The sequence below is a fragment of the Spathaspora passalidarum genome (genome assembly GCF_000223485.1).
Source record: "Spathaspora passalidarum NRRL Y-27907 unplaced genomic scaffold SPAPAscaffold_2, whole genome shotgun sequence".
NCBI lineage: Eukaryota > Fungi > Ascomycota > Pichiomycetes > Serinales > Debaryomycetaceae > Spathaspora > Spathaspora passalidarum.
Window position 1 is genome coordinate 1,355,728 of NW_006767426.1, and position 18,630 is coordinate 1,374,357.

The 18,630-nt window shown below is 38.1% G+C and overlaps 8 protein-coding genes across 8 annotated transcripts; 4 read left to right on the top strand and 4 right to left on the bottom strand. All coding sequences in view use genetic code 12, as the record gives it.

The window, feature by feature from the left end:
* Positions 1-121: 121 nt before the first annotated feature.
* RPS30 (40S ribosomal protein eS30) lies at positions 122-895 on the top strand (the record flags this gene model as incomplete). Its single annotated transcript, XM_007373814.1, has 2 exons — positions 122-152; positions 600-895. The coding sequence occupies 2 exons, from the start codon at positions 150-152 to the stop codon at positions 786-788; spliced, it is 192 nt and encodes a 63-aa protein (XP_007373876.1).
* Positions 864-1,819, bottom strand: SPAPADRAFT_59716 (S-adenosylmethionine-dependent methyltransferase; the record flags this gene model as incomplete). Its single annotated transcript, XM_007373815.1, has 1 exon — positions 864-1,819. The coding sequence occupies one exon, from the start codon at positions 1,773-1,775 to the stop codon at positions 993-995; it is 783 nt and encodes a 260-aa protein (XP_007373877.1).
* An 878-nt stretch (positions 1,820-2,697) lies between these two features.
* Positions 2,698-4,709, top strand: PRP42 (mRNA splicing protein; the record flags this gene model as incomplete). Its single annotated transcript, XM_007373816.1, has 2 exons — positions 2,698-3,995; positions 4,559-4,709. The coding sequence occupies 2 exons, from the start codon at positions 2,698-2,700 to the stop codon at positions 4,707-4,709; spliced, it is 1,449 nt and encodes a 482-aa protein (XP_007373878.1).
* SPAPADRAFT_59720 (riboflavin kinase) lies at positions 4,037-7,282 on the bottom strand (the record flags this gene model as incomplete). The annotated part of the gene is made up of 1 exon (XM_007373817.1): positions 4,037-7,282. The coding sequence occupies one exon, from the start codon at positions 6,947-6,949 to the stop codon at positions 6,374-6,376; it is 576 nt and encodes a 191-aa protein (XP_007373879.1).
* A 487-nt stretch (positions 7,283-7,769) lies between these two features.
* On the bottom strand, positions 7,770-8,834 carry TAL1 (sedoheptulose-7-phosphate:D-glyceraldehyde-3-phosphate transaldolase; the record flags this gene model as incomplete). Its single annotated transcript, XM_007373818.1, has 1 exon — positions 7,770-8,834. One exon carries the CDS (start codon positions 8,801-8,803, stop codon positions 7,832-7,834), a length of 972 nt encoding a protein of 323 aa, XP_007373880.1.
* Positions 8,835-10,176: 1,342 nt separating this feature from the next.
* SPAPADRAFT_59722 (uncharacterized protein) lies at positions 10,177-11,446 on the top strand (the record flags this gene model as incomplete). Its single annotated transcript, XM_007373819.1, has 1 exon — positions 10,177-11,446. One exon carries the CDS (start codon positions 10,404-10,406, stop codon positions 11,283-11,285), a length of 882 nt encoding a protein of 293 aa, XP_007373881.1.
* A 4,054-nt stretch (positions 11,447-15,500) lies between these two features.
* Positions 15,501-17,691, top strand: SPAPADRAFT_59723 (uncharacterized protein; the record flags this gene model as incomplete). Its single annotated transcript, XM_007373820.1, has 1 exon — positions 15,501-17,691. One exon carries the CDS (start codon positions 15,575-15,577, stop codon positions 16,184-16,186), a length of 612 nt encoding a protein of 203 aa, XP_007373882.1.
* Positions 16,201-18,372, bottom strand: SPAPADRAFT_134418 (uncharacterized protein; the record flags this gene model as incomplete). Its single annotated transcript, XM_007373821.1, has 1 exon — positions 16,201-18,372. The coding sequence occupies one exon, from the start codon at positions 18,370-18,372 to the stop codon at positions 16,201-16,203; it is 2,172 nt and encodes a 723-aa protein (XP_007373883.1).
* Between the last annotated feature and the right edge of the window lie 258 nt (positions 18,373-18,630).

An 18,630-nucleotide genomic window follows, 5' to 3' on the forward strand; every position in this document is an offset into this window, starting at 1 on the left:
GTAAAAAAAAACTTACTCACAAAAAAAGAACGCACTCTGACTAGCTCCCCACCGGCCTCACCAAAAAAGAAAATTTTTCCAATCTATTTTAGAGTTTCACTCTTCTCTTTTTGATACCTCTATAATACACATAGTTAAATCATAGCAAAATGGTATGTGGAAGATCCATCCAAAGACGATATAAACGACTGCAGATTGAAATGAATGTTTAAGAATGCATATATGTGATTGATTAGTCGAGATAGTCATGAAAACCAACCACTTAAAACTATAATATTTAAAGGCAAATCACGACAAGATCGATTTCCAGAAAACATTTTCAAAAGGGTTAAATCATCATTTATAAACCGGATATCATACAATAGCACAACTGTAGAACAACTGCAAACCAGAGAACGCTCATTTTATGATTCTTCAGATTTCTACATAAATGTCAAATTCCAACATATAACCAGTTAAGCAACATTTCCTATGTTCAACAAAATCAAAAGAACTACAGATATAAGAATTGTAACTATCGATAATCCAATACATTTGCATAGACTAATTTCACTCGTTGTCGTAATTTTTACAACAAGTAATACTAACATCTTTAATAGGGTAAAGTTCACGGTTCCTTAGCTCGTGCTGGTAAAGTTAAATCTCAAACTCCAAAGGTTGAAAAGCAAGAAAAGCCAAAGAAGCCTCAAGGTAGAGCTTACGTTCGTTTGTTATACACCAGAAGATTCGTTAACGTCACCTTGACTAACGGTAAGAGAAAGATGAACCCATCTCCAGCTTCTCAATAGATTAATGGTTGATGATTTTGGGTTAATTTGCTTCATATGATTCTTGTTACATTAGTTTAATTTTTATATCTTTTTATCATTTTGGATAAGGATAATATACAAAGTACAATAAGAAAAAGCAAGTAGTATTAGTGGATTGACGTTAAGACTATTCCTAATGTATATTATGTACAAGGAATTATCTACGTGTGCTATCTATAACATTTACCATTGAGGGTTTAAGAAATATGAGTAAACTCTCGATCTAATCTCTGCAGATTCTTCATCTTCTTCGAACATTGGTTTCCAATTAACCAATTCAATCTTTTCTGCCTTAAGGTCGTATTCTTCACAAGTAACAAAGAATTTTAAATCCTCTTCGAGTAGCCAGGCACGATGAGGACTGAACACAACAAGACATTTCCCGTTAGACTTTAAACTTTTGCGGCATGTAGCTAATAATTTATGATGTTCTGTATGGTTAAAAACCAAATCACTCAAGATTATGAGATCGAATTTATCTTCTTCTTTGATATTTACAACTTCTTCCTTATTGTAAACCAAAGGACTAACATCTTGCCCCCATATATAACCTTGAACTCTATAGTCACATAACTTTGTTTTCAGTTCCAAATCTTTGAAATTGTAATCAATATGTGATATCAAATCAGCATCAGGGTAGTCTGTGCATACAACTTCGGAAGCTTGATTAAGAGAACAGATCAAGGAAGGTAAACCAGCAGCAGCACCTAATTCAAGGATTTTCTTGCCCTTGACTAAATCTTCAGCATGTTTATCCAAATAGTCAGCGGTATAAATACCGGCATTCCATAATAAATGTCCCCAAAGTGGAGATTTCCCAACTAATTTAAGGGTGATTTCTTGTGGTTGGTTATCATGAACGACTTTTCGGGTATATTTGGCAAAATGTGATTCTGGTGGCGGAGGCAAGAAATCTTCTGGTTCTTCAAAGAGGTTTCCATCAAAGGAAACTTCATCATCTGACATGGCGATTAGGTTCTTGCTCTAGATGTGAAGAGGTTAGCTATGTTGAGTAAACAACTTTGTATAATTAAAACAAATTTTCATGTTTCTTTTTTGTGTAAATTTTTTTGCATCTCCCACCAGCAGAGTTGTATTTGGTAGCACTGCCAATTAGCTGCCAGTAATACTACACTGACAGTCCCAGGGATCATTTCATATCTAATTGAGAACCACCTTTGAGAAGAATCACGCTTGATATTTACAATAAATGGGTTATAAAACTTAATTTCATTAAAAAGATTTGAGACAGGTCGCATCTTTTTTAGTCACAGCATCTTAAGGTTCTGCACTCACAGTGGTATACGAAACAATTGTACCATCATAAGTACTGGTGACAGTAGTAAGTTTTCAATTTGCATTTAACAGAAGCGTATATGTAAATGTATGATATAGAATTCCCTTGTATAAGAAGTTTACCCTCTGCCTATATATATATATTGAATGATCCTTAATATCAAAATGTGTCTGTTTAAGTATTGGATGGTTTGTTGTAGTCCCCCAGCTGAGTCGTCTCTACTCTAATTCTACAACATATAACACAATTCTTAGTTTCCCCTAAATGTTGTGATCTTTTTCTATGGCTACGTTTGCTTTTGAATGCTTAAGCACTTAAACAATTCTAACAAGCAACACTAAAACTTTTCGCGTTTGGCTCACAATACAATCTTGAGTCTGGCCAGAGCTAACACTTGGTTATAGTAGCTAGTTATGTTACAAAATGAAAAGGTAAAGTTAAAGTTGTTAAAAGGAAAATTCAAATGCAAAAATAAAAACAAACTGTTAGTGCTGCCAAATTTGACGCACAAAATTTTGTCTTTACCTCAGCTGAGACTAACTATACCAGCTGTGTTGACAATTTAGATACCAGAATCAATCGAACTTCATAATGACAATCCCAGAAGCCACAGAAGTGGAAATCAATACAGAATGGTCCAAAATCTCAACCCAACTTATACAAGATCCTGAGAATCTAAAGTTGTGGCAACAACTAATTGATGCTGCCGAATTTAACAACAAACGAGGCATTACCAAATCCACACCAGTGCCACAAGTAGAATTGCTTCGTGTTTCATACCAAGAGCTCCTTAAGAAGTTTCCTCTTTTGTTTAATTATTGGATCAAATTGGCCACTTGGGAATTCAAATTGAATGCAGACCGTGACAAGGCTGTGGAGGTATATCAACAAGGGTTACAACATTTGCCTTATTGCATAGAACTATGGATTTCATATTTACAGTTCAGAATCGATACACTTAAGGATGAAGAGGATTTGAATGAGGTGCTAAAATTATTTGAACATGCAAGAGGTTTAATTGGGTACCATTTTCACGGTTTTGAGTTTTATAAATTGTACTTGACATTCTTGGAAAGCTATCAAGATGCAGACAACCAATTCCTCAAGAAATTTTATATTTTACTCAGGGTTATTCTAGAGATTCCGATATATCACTATGAGTATTTCTACAAGAAATGGTTCAACATCATAGCTCAAATAGGTCAAGATCAAGAATTTGCCAAGAAGGTCGTCCCATTTATTGTTCAGGTAAAGGAATTGAAAGGTTCTGATTACAAAACTCTATCAGTTAATCTCAAAAAGCTATTCATTGATGCGTATATCACTACTCAGTTCAAGGTCTATGAGTTATTCCACTACGAGAAGAAGTTATCCAGACAGTACTACGATGTCAAGTTAATATCTCGACAACAACTAGATCTCTGGTTTCAATATTTAGAATTCTTAGAAATTAAGAAATCAAGCTACCCGACTAAGTTGCTTGAATTGACTTATCAAAGATTTATCTATGCTACGGCGAGATATACCGATTGTTGGATCAAATATGCCGATTTCTATATCTTCCATGAGAAATATAACCTGGCAAAATCTGCGTTGACTAGAGGATTAATTTACAATGGTGACTACAGGATTCTTCTCAAACTTGTTGATTTGGAAGTGTTTTTAAAGCAATATTTCCGAGCCCGAGAGTTGATTGTTAATTATATTCTGAATAACGTTTCAGTTCCAATTCCTGTATTTGAAAAACTATTAAGTATTGAAAGAGTATTTAGTGAGAATGATGATGAGTATATTCTCCAATTATTCAAGCAAATCATTCAAGAGACCCAAAATGATTACTTCTTCAACGTATTGTTGAACTATTCCATCGATCCATCAAAAGCCCAAGAGTTTGTTAAGCAATTTGAATCAGAGTTTAAAGGGGGGTTTTATGAAGATGCATGTAATAAATTAAACAAGTCCATGAAGCCGTCAACACTAAAGAATTACGATACTATCCTAAATACATATTAATAATCATAATCAAACAATACCAACCAATTAGAATCAACCCCACTTTTCTATCAAAATGCCATTTGTTCCATGGCAAATAAAACAACAAAAACAATATTGTAATACTTAATGCCACTGTGCTTATAATAGCGTTATGACTCAATGTAAATGTAATTGGTTGTTTGGTTTTAGTGACGACATAGATTCCATTTATACCAATACCAAGTAAGATTATAAGTAATGGAGTTCCAAGACAAGAATTTATCCCCAAAATCGGATTTATTCTTGTAGCAAGTGTCAAATTTGTAATGAGGTCGTTTATAGAATTACTTATTGAAAACACCAAAAGTCCAAGTAAATAATCTGAGATTCTCCAAATCAAACCAAAGTTTTTAAGTAGCTCAAGAATAACTAGTGAGCAATAGGAAACAGTCAATAAACTAATACCTATACCGACCAGGGTAATAATGACTGCTTTAACATCTTCACTAATGAACTTCAATGATAATAATGCCAATGGTATTTCAATAAAGATTATGCCCGGTATGACATATTCCCATGGTAGGCTGCAAAATTCCCAATTAATTAATACAGGAACTTGGATCAAGTAATAATATTTAAAGTATGAAGAATGCATAAGATGTGACTTGACGTGCCATACGTCTTCTTCATCACAGCAATGGTGGATGGGAATAATAAAAAATAGTATGAAATCAATAGCATTGAAAACGAATCCAAAAATATTGGTGATTGAAAATTGATTTCGTTTTTCCGAACTGGTACTTGCAGCCACACTATATTGTTCAATATCACTGGAAACTTCAAGCGAACGAGTTCGACGGCATTGATAGTCTACACTAAGATAGTCTGAAACAGGTTCTGGTAATAACTGCTCCTCCTCGTCGTCAACTTGTGGTGGTGGTGGTGGCAGTTGAAGATTTCGCAAGGGGGACGATTTACGTGAATTTGTTGGACTGGCTTTCAAATGCAGAGAGCTCATTGATGTGAAACTCTTGCCCCTGGTTACCACGGGTCGTTCTTCATTTGTTAAAATGCTGATTGCATCTTCGATATTATAGGGTTGTTCAAGAATGTGTTCATGGTCATTATGTTGGATAAGGAGTTCTTCATCAAAATCCCGCAACTTTTCCTTGTCAAATAAGCTTAGGAATAGGATATACACGGCATAAATGCATACCATGGTTATACTTTCAGCTAACGTGATTTTACCATCGGAGAGAATAACCAGAAATGATCCAAGGACAAGCAAGACCCAAATCAAGTCGATTGTTAGCAAATTAGGTTGTTCCACTTTGAATTCACGACTAAAGATACTGATTAAACCAATGATTATCGTAAACATGATTAATATCGATCCCACTACTTGACCAATGACCAAATCTGACGAGCCAGATTGTAGAGCAACATAATAATTGATCAAATCGGGGAATGAGTTGGTTAAGGGAACTAATATGAAACTTAATATTTGGTTATTCAAGCCGAGGGTATAGGTGAACTCATTAAGATTTCGAAACAAATAGTTAGACACCAATATACTCAATGATATTAAGATGATTGTCAATGCCAATAGAATCAATAGTGATAGTATGGACATTAAGATCCATGATGGGTAGTGGGGCGAACAGTAGTACAATTCAGACCATTTGAAATATGACACATCACAGTTCTGTCGTATATACAAACATATATCTGATCCACTTGAGTTTTGAGGTATTAAACATTGATTGTCGTCTAATTCTTGCGCGAGGGCTGAATTGAAGCAAAACAATAGCAAAGCTAGCAAAGATAGTAGTGGTGACTCAAACATTATGGTACGAATCCACTATATGTGTTTAGTTGTGCCTTACCCTCGAGAAGTATTTATATTACCGAAGAACGGGCTATAGTTGCGGTTGAGGTCATTGATAAATTTCAAGTAATATTTTTAGTCAGTGATTTGAGGGGCTGGTGAAATATTTTTTTCTGTTTTGACTATTTTGCAATCAGTAACGTTCATTGTTAACTGAAAAACATTCAACATATCCAGGCGGTACCTTTTAGTGCATACGCGAACTAAGTTACAGGCAATTCTAGACCGTGCGTTTTATTACATCCATGCAGGTATAGGTTGCGCCTACTTTGACTACATGTCTAACTTTAACGTCGGTTGAAATGTATCAATTAATAGCAATTTATTTTTTTTTCAGAAATAAAAACTATACAGTGAGTGCATATAAAATATATCCATAGAAATCGTAAGCAATCAATCAATCAATCAATCGTATGGAACAAAATCTAATAATTCCTTCTTGAAGGCAAGGTATTGCTCAGTTGAAAGAACCTTCTTTGCAATTTCAATATCCTTGTTGATATCATCAATCAATGCCTCTTTACTGACATAATCCAATTCAGGGCGGATGTATCCCAAAATCACATATTTCACACCAGCACCATAAAAGGTATCTTTGAACTTGCGGATTATATGGAGCTCAGCGGCTTTTTCTTCGTTGTGGAAGAATGGGTTCCATCCAAGCGACATGACCACAGGCAACACTTCCAAATCCTCTTCGCTCAACTTGTTACCATGGTTGAACAAGATTTGCTCATGATGGCCATATCTAGTGGCTCTCAGTTTGGTTACATCCTTTTCGCCAGTGAGTGGTATGAGTTTGGCATAGCCGAAGTAGATTCCAGTAGGCAAGTGACTGATTTCCTTTCTGATTGGGATGTTGGCTGTGGGGATCCCTAATTCGCCAGCACCACGGCCATAGCCAAGTATGATTGAGGTTTGGTCGTAGATTGGGTAAGGTGATTCTGGTTTGACAGGAATGTTTGCGTCTGGGCGATGCATTGCAGTTGGGTGATATAAATGATTATAAAAGAATCGACCAAGGAGGAAAACTTGGAACAATTTATAGGGTTGTTAACCAAATAGAATTGATGACTGGGAAATTATTTTTTGTTTATATGGCGTGAAAAATTGTGAGATTCCCGAAGCAAACAGAAAGATTGGCGAGGGGGTGATATGGTCTGTGGGGGTTATTGAGCGGGGCTCTAACCTAATTAATAGAAGAAACACCGAGCTCCGAGCCAAGACAAAATGTAGAGAACGCAATATTAGGTCGATGGTTTGATCCCCTTTTGATATAATCGTTCCACTAAACATATACGAATTTAGGTTAAGCGGAGTAGCAGTCAAATTTAGGGAATGTATTTTTTTTTTTGGCTCTACTTGTGTAGGTTTCTGGTGAATGCCAATAATACAAGTTCCTTCTTGGCATTGAACTGAATTTTCTTTTATATATACAAGAGGGTCCTATCAACCACTTGGTAAATATTGGATTGCTTCTTTGGTGGATATTGAATTATACAAGCATTAATAATTTAGTGGAATGATCTTGTAATTTGCAATCTCATGATGCTTCTCACCGCGCGATTTCAAAATGAGGCGACAATGGCTAGAATAAGATGCGTATAAAAATTATGTTTAATTTAGGCTTTATTTGATAAAGCTTGACAGGTTATATTCCTTTGTTTAAGTCATGAAATGCTCTACCATTGATATACCCCAATTTTTGGCCAAGCAATAAACTTTATAATTGCTAATAGCTCATTAGCAAACACAAGGTACTTTGAATATCCCCCCTTAATCATTTCTACACCCATACTTATCGTATTATATTTTTTATTAGGTAGTCGTAACAATCTATATATTTACAGATCAGAGAACAACTTAAAATCTCTTTTCTAATTGTTCCAATAAGGTAACAGCATCCTTACCGAAAGCTCTGATACCTTGAGACAACTTTTCAGTGGCCATGGCGTCTTCGTTCAAGGCGAATCTGAAAGCAGCTTCGTCATCAACGAAAGTAACCTTTTCAATGTCTTGGGACTTGGCAGCGGCAGCATCCAATTGCTTTGGAACAGCTTCGGTGGAGTTGTACAATTCCTCCAACAACTTTGGAGCAACAGTCAAGAAGTCACAACCAGCAAGAGCCTTGATTTCACCAGTGTTTCTGAAAGAAGCACCCATGACAATGGTCTTGTAGCCAAACTTCTTGTAGTAGTTGTAGATACCCTTGACGGAAACGACACCTGGGTCAGTTTCAGCAGTGTAGGTTTCACCAGTAGAAGCCTTGTACCAGTCCAAGATTCTACCAACGAATGGGGAGATTAAAGTGACACCAGCTTCGGCACAAGCAACAGCTTGAGCAAAAGAGAATAACAAAGTCAAGTTACAGTGGATACCGTGCTTGGCTTCCAATTCACGAGCAGCTTGGATACCTTCCCAAGTGGAGGCAATCTTAATCAAGATTCTGTCCTTGTCAATACCTTGAGTCTTGTACAATTCAATCAATTCCAAAGCCTTCTTGATGGTGGCTTCCTTGTCGAAAGACAAACGAGCATCAACTTCAGTAGAAACTCTACCTGGAACAATTTCCAAAATGTTCTTACCAAATTCAATCAACAAACGGTCAAGAGCAATTTGAGCCTTTTCCTTTGGAGAAGAACCCTTGTCTTTAGCGTAGTCAATGGCAACATCAATAACCTTAGCATATTCTGGCTTCTTGGCAGCAGCAAGGATCAAAGATGGGTTAGTGGTGGCATCTTGAGGAGTGTACTTGGCGATTTGTTCGAATTCACCGGTATCGGTGACGATAACAGTACCGGTAGCTTTCAATTGTTCTAAGGAGTTGGAAGACATTGTATATATATATATGAGTAAGACGATGAAGTAGAGAAGAAAAGAAGAAAGAAGAAGAAGAAAATTTCAGCAAAAAGGAGGAGGGGAATTGGAATTAATCTATTTATATATAATTTTTTTTTCATCTGACTGTTGTCCGGATTTTTCGTTACAACGGTATGTGTAACCGGTGGAATGCGTGGAGGATTTGTTGAATATTATTATTTTTTGTGTAATTATATAAGCAGGCGGGTGAGAAACGAGGGGGGCAAATCTGGCTGGAAATTGTTAGAATTTCGGATGAACGTTTTTAAGTTGACCCTCGAAAATGCATCAGGGGTTTTTCTTTTTTACTAATAAATTAATAATCCATGACAAGCGCAATATTACTAATAACACTAATAATATTCATGCTTGTGATTGCTGTTTCTCCTCCTTAGGTATTTTCTAACACCGCCAGGGTTCTAAATTATTTAGATAGAATTCGGTTACGTAAAAAAAAAGAAATGGCGATGTAAACGTTTTCCATGTATTTCCGAGGGCTTGAACCACTCCGGCATTTGCGTAAGCGGAGGCTAATTCATTATTACAACTCCATAAATAACACAATATTATGTGTAGCTTTAATTGCATGGAAAAAAAAAAAAGTGCGCAACGTTCGCTATGGAAGGTCGAAAACGGCAATTTTGGGCTAAAAGAATGACCACATTTTTCACCCATTGACCTTCTTAATTGATGGGTTTACTATCTGGACAGTTTAATTATTAAGACTACACATTCTAGAGCTTATTCCATTGCCTTATGTTGTTAATTTTAAAGAAAGTTTGTTCCACCCCCTCATGCTCGCTAAATATGCATTTAAATTGCTAAGAAAAGAGCGAATTTTACATGAATTGAAAGTTTCCAGTTGCTCCGCAAAATAGGATATACATGACAAACCTAATCATTCCATAATTCTTTAAATTACCAAGTCCACCGCCAGGTGCTTGAGAACCGGAAAACGCAAAGCCAAGTATTGCTTCAACATGTCAAATACGCAACATTCACGTGACTACATGTAAACAAAATTTCTTTTTAAGCATTTATCCGTAATGGTGTATTCTTTTAAGTTTTTTTTTTTCCGACGTTTAGGCAAGTTTACATTGTTCGGATATTTACAAAAGCCAATTTCCATATGGAGATCGAGATGGTAACAGATCTGGGTTTGATTTTGATCTTGATCTGTCGTAAAGAAACAGTCTGGTTAATTGCCTCCTTGCAGTATTCGCAGCATTTAGTCTAGATCGTAACTATGGCGAGGAAATTTTACCCCTGCCACACGACCTTAATTTTCTTTGTGTGACACAATTTTTTGCTCGGAGGCGACGGCAAAATCATATCGTCACAAGAGGATTAGACCACTTTGTTTGCGGGCAACCAAGTGCCACCCTTATTCTTGCTTTCGTCATCTTCTCCCCCCCCACTGGCTAATTTATCCAATCTGAGACATATTTCACCAAGATCTGAAGTGTTCCAAACATTTTTTTCGATTTTGACCCACTTTGTTCCCCACATTTTTATTCATCACAACAAGGCTTGTCGTGTGTAACGGAATTTACAGATCCTGGTTTATTTTGCAGCAATGGCTATTGTTCATAGACTTTACATCACTGCCAGCAATAACTACAGTGAGAACTTCCAAATAGTGGCTGTAAACACCACGATTCCCCTTGAAATTGACTCAGAGATCGGTGTTTTCAAGGTTGTTGTCAACATTAAAGATTTTGACGGATCAAAACCTCATTTGAGCAATAGTTGCTACAACATCGATGATGATACTTTCCTTGATGGCGAGCCATTGAATTTCAAGCGTAATGAGCACGACAATATAATACCCAATGTCCGCATGCAAATTGAGTTTACGCCAAAGAAGGATATCAATGGAGCCCAGTTGATTTTTGGTAATGATTTCACCTATCCTGTCAAGAAATACATTCCTACGATGTTGTTAACTACCGGATTAAAGTTGTATAACTTGTTTGTGTCAAACTCGGTTCAGGGTAATTTGTACAGTAACAAACCGTATCTTTACGGGTTGGCATTGAATAACTTTACGTATATGGGAATCGACAATTTCATGCAAATTCCAAAAATAATCAACAGTAAAACGGTGCCCATGGATTGCGAAGAAAACGTTTCTAGTCAGTTGCACACTCTTACCCATAGTACTTCACAGGGAAGAATCAAGTATTTCAACCAACGTGAGGATTGTGAAGAGTTTGTATTTAAACAGGGCGTTGCATATAACTTGCAATTTGACACCAATTACGTCAAAATGTCAAATTCAAATTACGCCATTTGTATTCCGAAATTTGACGTCAATGTCAACAGATATGTCAATGAGACATTGAACAATTTCAACTATGTGATCAAAGAAGGTGGGCACACTAATGTCGATGAAGGTACGGCTGGTCTTGTTATAAATTTCGCATTAAGGGCAGAAGAAGAACACCTTGACAGCTAGTTGATGGGCTATTGTATATGGTAAACTAACTATATTGTTGCTTGCATATCTGCTACCGAGCTTTTTTTTTCTATGCCATTATAACTATTCATTATTTAAGCATAATAGTCATATAATTCGCTCTCTTTATATATAAACATAAGAATAAAACATGTTCCAGGACAATCAAATTGCAAAACGGCAGAAATTTTTTTGCATATATCAATTTTTGTGTAACATTGAGCATGGCACGACCAGCCACCCGCCCCTCTCATCCTTTAAGTGCAAAACCATAACAAACAAAAAAAAAAGCAGTCACATTTAATCACGATTTAAAATTTACCCTATCCAGAAGGTGTATAAACCCTAGTATAAAGTTGCAAAACAATCCCAACTTTTTTTTGGCAGCCATATCCTAAACACAACACCATAAATTAATACCATCAAACCATACCTGCATATACACTAATACTCAGTACCAGATGTCTAATCACCACGAGACATCCCCTCAACAGGAAGGGACCCACGGAACAGATATACATCACCACGAGAGGCGACGAGAGAGTACCGATCAACCGCATTACGATAAAACACAAGAGGACATAGATTTGGAAGACGCTATAGGGAACGTCTTTGACGATTTCGACTTTGGCGAGATACGGCATATGCAGCCTGAACAACAACAGCAACACCCACACCCACACCCACAGCAGCAACCGAATCAAGACCACTCACACATGGGCTTGTCCCATGAACAAGAGATGCACGATTCAATTGAAAATGCCCTTGATGATGTGTTTTCTGGAAAGCACACCGAGAGCAATACAGACGAGGGAAATCTCCACGAAGGACAGAAGGAGCAAACTGCATCAGAAGACCATCATCACATGGATTTAGATGATGCGATCGGAAATGCCTTCAATGATATTTTTGGAACAACCGAAACACATACTGATGTCCAGCAACAGGAAAGCACAGAAATAACAAAAGAAACAGACCATTCCGAGGTCCACACATCAGACTTACACAATGCCATAGCTGATACTCTCGATAACCTCGCATCCAAGCAAGATATACATGAACATCAACCAGAGATACAACTGCAACCACAAACTAAACATAATGAACCCGAACACAACGACGAAATGAATTTAGATGATGTAATAGGCGACGCATTTTCTCACGTCTTTAACAAGGAACAAGAAACAAAGCCCGAAAGTGAAACTACTACGCAACCAGTAAGTGGAAATGTATCAGAAAGTATAACACATCCAGATCCCGAGGAAACAAAGGAACAGCAGCAAGTTCAAAAGAGCGAGTCCACTGCGCAAAAGGAGTCGGAATTGAGCGTCGCAGACGCCATTGGCGATGCATTTGACAATTTCTTCAAGGACCATGACAAACCCAAAGAGCATGAACACGAAGATCACAAGCAAGATGAGAAAACACAAGACGATGACGACTTGAATGCAGCTATAGGTGATGCATTTGGTAATGTTCTACGCGACAAGAATGAACCAGAGTCTAGCAAGGAAGTGGATGTGCCCGATGACAAAGATGACTTGGAAGATGCCATTGGTGATGCATTCAATAACATATTCAACAAAAATAACCAATCACAACCTGAACCAGAGCAAAAAGAAAGTCATTCCGTGGAATCAAAGGTTGAGAGTGAAGTAACACAATCCGAGCAACCTAAGGTAGCGGAGAGTTCTGATCAGAAAGAACCACCAATGACTGAACCCGAGGAAGATAATTTAGAAGATGCTATAGGAGATGCATTTGCCAACATATTTGCAAACAAATTGCTGGAAAACATAGAGGCCGAGAAACCAAAGGAAAAGGAGAATGAACAACCTCAACAACAACAACAACAACAACAAGTAGCAACTACCCCCACCTCTCATGCTCCACCTGTACAAACACAAGAAGCAAACAAATTACCAGTACCTGCAACTAAGAATAGTACGCATTCTGAAAACGATGATCTTGATTTAGAAAATGCCATCGGTGATGCTTTCAAAAGCATTATTCCTGATCCTACTAAAAGCACGTCCGAACCAGAGAAGAAGCAAGATACTGAGCTAGAAGATGCGATAGGGGATGCATTCAGTAATATTTTCCACCAGAATACTCCGAAACTGTCGTCCATAAACGAATCTACTACATCTGCAACTGAGAAAAAGAATACCAATGACGATGATATGGATTTAGATTCTGCTATTGGAGATGCATTCAAAAGCGTCCTTCCTGCTGTCAGCAAGCAAGCTGTTGCACCCCAAACACATGCTGAAGATGTTGATAATGAATTGAGAAGTGCAATTGGCGATGCATTTAAGTCAATAGGAACTCAACAACAGACTGAAAAGGGTGAGGTGAATGACGACGACTTGAATGATATGATTTCTGCTTCTTTTCAACAAATATTAGGAGGTTCATCATTATCTAAACAAGCGCCCGCAGTTACAGAAACGCCACTTGCCGATAATGACATGAAGGATGTTATCACAGAGGCATTCAAGTCAGCCATGAGTACCAGCACTAGCACTAGTACCAGCACTACTAAGTCTAAGAAATCCGAGAAATCTAAACCATCCAAATCCAAATCACACAATCTAGTCCAAAACATTGTCAACCAGATCGATTCCAAGAACACAAGAATGAGCGAAAGTGCCATTCATAACTTGGCTGTTCAGATTTCCCATCAAGTGCAGGATCATTTGAAGGATGAAAAGAAGAATAGTGCTCCTAATATTCCCCTCGTGTTTGGATTGCCACAATTGGATGAAAGTGTTTTGGAACATTTCCAAAATGAAGCGTATGCCGATAAGGACAAAGAGAAGCAAGTTGATCAAAGTGGACTTCAAACTGCTATTAACAATGCATTGAAGAATGTCATGGAAGGATCAGCAAGTAAGGAAGATACCGGAGCTGCTGATTTGGAACTGTTACAGATGAATGATATACTTCAAAACGCGTTCAAGATGGCGTTGGAGAAACCTCAGGAATTAATTTCAGATTTGGAAATTGATGATACCGGTGTATTGGTTCCTCCACCCCAAGCTCAAGTCTCTCCACTTCAAAAGACTTCATTACAGAGACCAAAAACCAAACCAAAGAAGAAGGATTCTGATAAACCTGTGTCTAAACCAATTATAGTTCCTGACATACCAATAAGAAGTCTGATTATCAACGACGTGCCTAAACTTCCTGGAGAAGTTGCCGGTTCAACCACCGAAGAGTCCTCCAAGCATGCAGAAACCAGTCCCAAGAAGACAATGAAAAAGTCAAAAGAACCCGAAGAAGGAAAGAAACTTTCAATAGCAGAATCTTTAGCATTAAGTCGAACCATTCTTAACCAACCACGTCGTGATTATTCTTCCATCGAGTCAATTGAACAGCTTTTGAGAAGTGATCGAACTGGAAGTTCGTCTGGTTTACTGTCCTCATTGAATACTCCATTATCGAACGTACTTAGTTCATTGACTTCCAGGATCAATCGTGGAGAAATGTCGGATCGAAACATTATGAGTGTGATCCGTCAAATGACCGAGACAATCTCAGCTGGAGGCAGTGTGAACATTGCCCAATTTTTAAGACCGCCAACTGCAGAAGAAATCATTGCCAAATACCGAGATCAAGAGAAGAAAGGTGTTGTTGGTGCATTAGAAGTAGCCAAAAAGTATCTTGTGGCACAAAATGACGGAGATACCGAAAAAGATGAAGCTGTTTCCTTGATTGATAAAGCAATTACCAAGTTTAACGTCGAAGATTCCAGTAGTACAGTAGAATCATCACAAGAGGAATTACCGGGGAACCAAACTGAGTTTATTTCTTCAATCAGCAATTCAGTTATAAGCACAATTATCTCGGCTTCGCCAAAATCAAGGTTCAGTACCGCTACTATTTCCAAGATTGAAGAGCTCAAGGCCAATTCACCCGAATTTGTCAAGAAAGTACGGATTGATAACCGAGAACGGAAAAAGAAATGGAGGGAAGAGAATGCTGAACGGAACAAAGATAATGATTTAAGAGTGAGAGTGATCAAGAAGGCAAATGCTCTATTTGGTGATCAGGATTCACCGGAAAAGGCAGCATATATCGAAGAGACGTTTAATCTTAGACGTGAAAAGAGAATTGCTAGACTGAAAAAGGACGAGAATGTAAGTGGAGAAGATGATGAGGAAAGAAGGTTCAATATTAAGACTAAGGATGCGTTTGTAGTTTCTCGTGATCCTGACCTTGTTAGGCCCGTTACTGATTTGTACAATATTTTCAAAGGATTCACCACCAATGATGATTCATTAGCAATGTTGATTGCAACCGGTGCGTCTGTTGCTTCTGCTGCTTCATTATATTCACAAAACAATGATACTACTTTCAAGCTGGTTGATTCGGCAATTTCTTCGATCTTGACCTTGCTATTGGCTACTAAAGGAAGTAACAACGAAAGTAGAGCTTCCTCGTTGGGGTTCCCAAGTGCAGTTGATAGAGGGATTGTCGGATCTTTACTGGAGTTGAACCTTCAAGAAAAGAGAGAACCAAGTAGTTTGCTAATGGGTGATTTAAAGCGGACAAGACCCAATGAAGATCTAGGTATAAATTACAAGAGTTCTGTTCCTGGCCCAGCACCATTCTGGGGATCAACCAATTCACTCAAGATGCCTCATTATAAAAAGAAATCAGATACCAGTCCCAGCCCCGCCAGTGATCAACAGCGAGTTTTGAAACTACCTCGAGATTCACCATTCATTTCAAACAAGGTTCATTTAGGCGTTCGCAACGACAATTCATCTAGTTCTTCACCTGGGTTACGAAAGCCTGGTAGTTTTCAAAAACCTGCAATTGTTAAATCAGAAGGTGACAAAGCACGCGGTACAAGTTTAGGATTCCCCCGGTTATATTCTGCATCATATAGTTAGACATTTCTATAGATCTATAAAGGTTCAGTTTCTTTGATTAGCCAATTGTAGGCTCTTCTATCGCCCATTTGCAACAATTTATTGGCAAATTCTGCTCTAATGCTCTTGTGATACTCGTTAATCCAAGTAAGTTCAATTAAAGTCAAGTAATCACAATCAATAAGCTTTCTACAGAAGGGAATTTTAGTCAAATACTCAAATCCCAAAAAATTATCCCCATTGCGTGTCTTTCCCACGGAATCATCACATTCAATCACCTCAAGCTCACTCTCGATTCTAATTCCTAATTTCCCATCAACATAATATCCTGGTTCGTCAGTGAGGATGGCTCCCGGACGGTACAAATCCGCTTTGGAACTTGGTCCACTGCTAGTAGTCAGAATATACAACGGCCCTTCATGTACATTGCCAAAACTGCCCACACCATGGCCAGTCCCGTGATTGAAATCAAGTCCTTCGTTCCATAATGGTTGTCTTGAGTATCCGTCGAGAACGGTACCAGTGCTGGACGAATGAGGGGGGAACTTGGCCATAGCAACGGCAAGATGACCCTTCAATACCAAGGTGTAGAATTTTTGATACTCCTTGGTCAACCCTTCATGTCCAAATTTGTATGATCGAGTAATATCGGTGGTTCCTTCGAGAAATTGGGCACCTGAATCAATTAAGTAGATCTTGGCAGGGTCAATTATGTCATTTTCTTCTTTAGTTGGCGCATAATGGATAATTGCAGCATTGGCACCAGTCGAGGAGATTGTTTCATAGGATAATCCTTTGAAATTAGGTAATTTTGTTCTGATGGAGTAAATCTTGCATGCAGCATCATATTCAGAAATACTTGCTTTCTTATTGATAAGTTGGTGTTCTAACCATGAAGAAAAGATAATGAATGCCAAGGAATCCTTGTATTGAGCAATCTTGGCATTGAAAGATTCAGTGGAGTTCTTGTAAATCTTGAGATTGGCAATGATGGATTCATGGATTATAATTCTTTTGCTGTATGATTCAGGGAATGCTTGGAACAATGCATAAGTGGTTGACGACTTTTCTGGTAAGATTACGGCAAGATCTGGTTCATCAACTGTAGATTTCAATTTTCCAATATCTTCATAAAATTGGGAGTAATCTCTAATTGATAAGTTGTTGATAGTTTGCAAGTACTTATGGAGTTCTTCATTACCATTGTCAATCTTTACCTTGTTAATATACAACACCACCGAATCCAAAGTGATAATGGCATATGCAAAAAACACCGGGTTGAATGGAATATCAGAATCAGCACGTAAATTAAGTAGCCAGGCAATACTATCCAATTCATTAACGACATAGTGAGTGGCATCATGTTCTCTCATTCTGACTCTAATTCTGTGCAACTTGTCATTTGTGTGCTCACCACTAAACTTCAAATCCAACTGGTAGACTGGTTCTAAAGATCTTGAGGGTTTCTCGTCACCCCATACTTGATCAACAAGATTGATATCAATTAGTGGTTGAAATTTGAATTTATTCGTATATGTGAGTCTAGCATTATTAAAGTAGTCTCCCAAGGACAAACTGATCAATCTAGGGTCACACGAGATAACGTTACTGAAATCATTATGGACAGCTTGTTGGATACAATACTTTGGCCAGCTGGGGTAACCTGCTGCACCTTGCTTGAGCAATCTCCAATAGTTTAAATCCAATTGCTTTTCAGCTTGGAGGAAATATCTTCCATCGGTAGACAAGGCAGCTTTGCCTTCTAAAGTGGCGCCATTGGTTAAGGTAACAATGGCTATACCAGCACTACCGGTGAATCCCGAAATGAATTCTCTTCGTTTATCGGCCAATGCGGTGTATTCCGATTGGTGTTCATCTTCTGAAGGAATAATGTACACACCGATATGATGATCTCTCATAAGCTTTCTTATCTCGGTCAATTTTTCTTGGGTGGAAAGTTTAGACTTGGCAATAGTTAAATTGTATGGCAAATCGGGAACGGGCTCATAGTCTTCATCGTAGTCAATGCATTCGTAGTCTTCTGTGTGGGACTTTTCTGATCTCGTGAATGAAGGTAAACAGCTTTGGAATGGGAATGATAAGATCGATTTGAAGGAGGGGCAGAGTTGGTGGGTGGAGATTTCGTTTTCGTCGGCAATTTTGCGAGGATACCCTAACAAAGGTTCCTTTTCTGAGATGTGCGTCATGACTAGGGCTGATGCGCTATTGCAAAAACTGTAGATGTAAACAAGGTGAGTAAAAAGAAGCTTTGTTTGCCAGGAGGCATATCACTTGAAATTGCATGGTGGATTTAACCGCTCCGCATTTATGTGCCGCATCGGAAGTGTGTTGCCGAGCCCTAAAAGAAAGATCACCAGCCCCTCTTTTTCTTTGACAACGCATGTGGTAGCACCAGCGGACAAATCCCGCGACGGAATTCGATGGTGTGATCAAGGCAACCAATG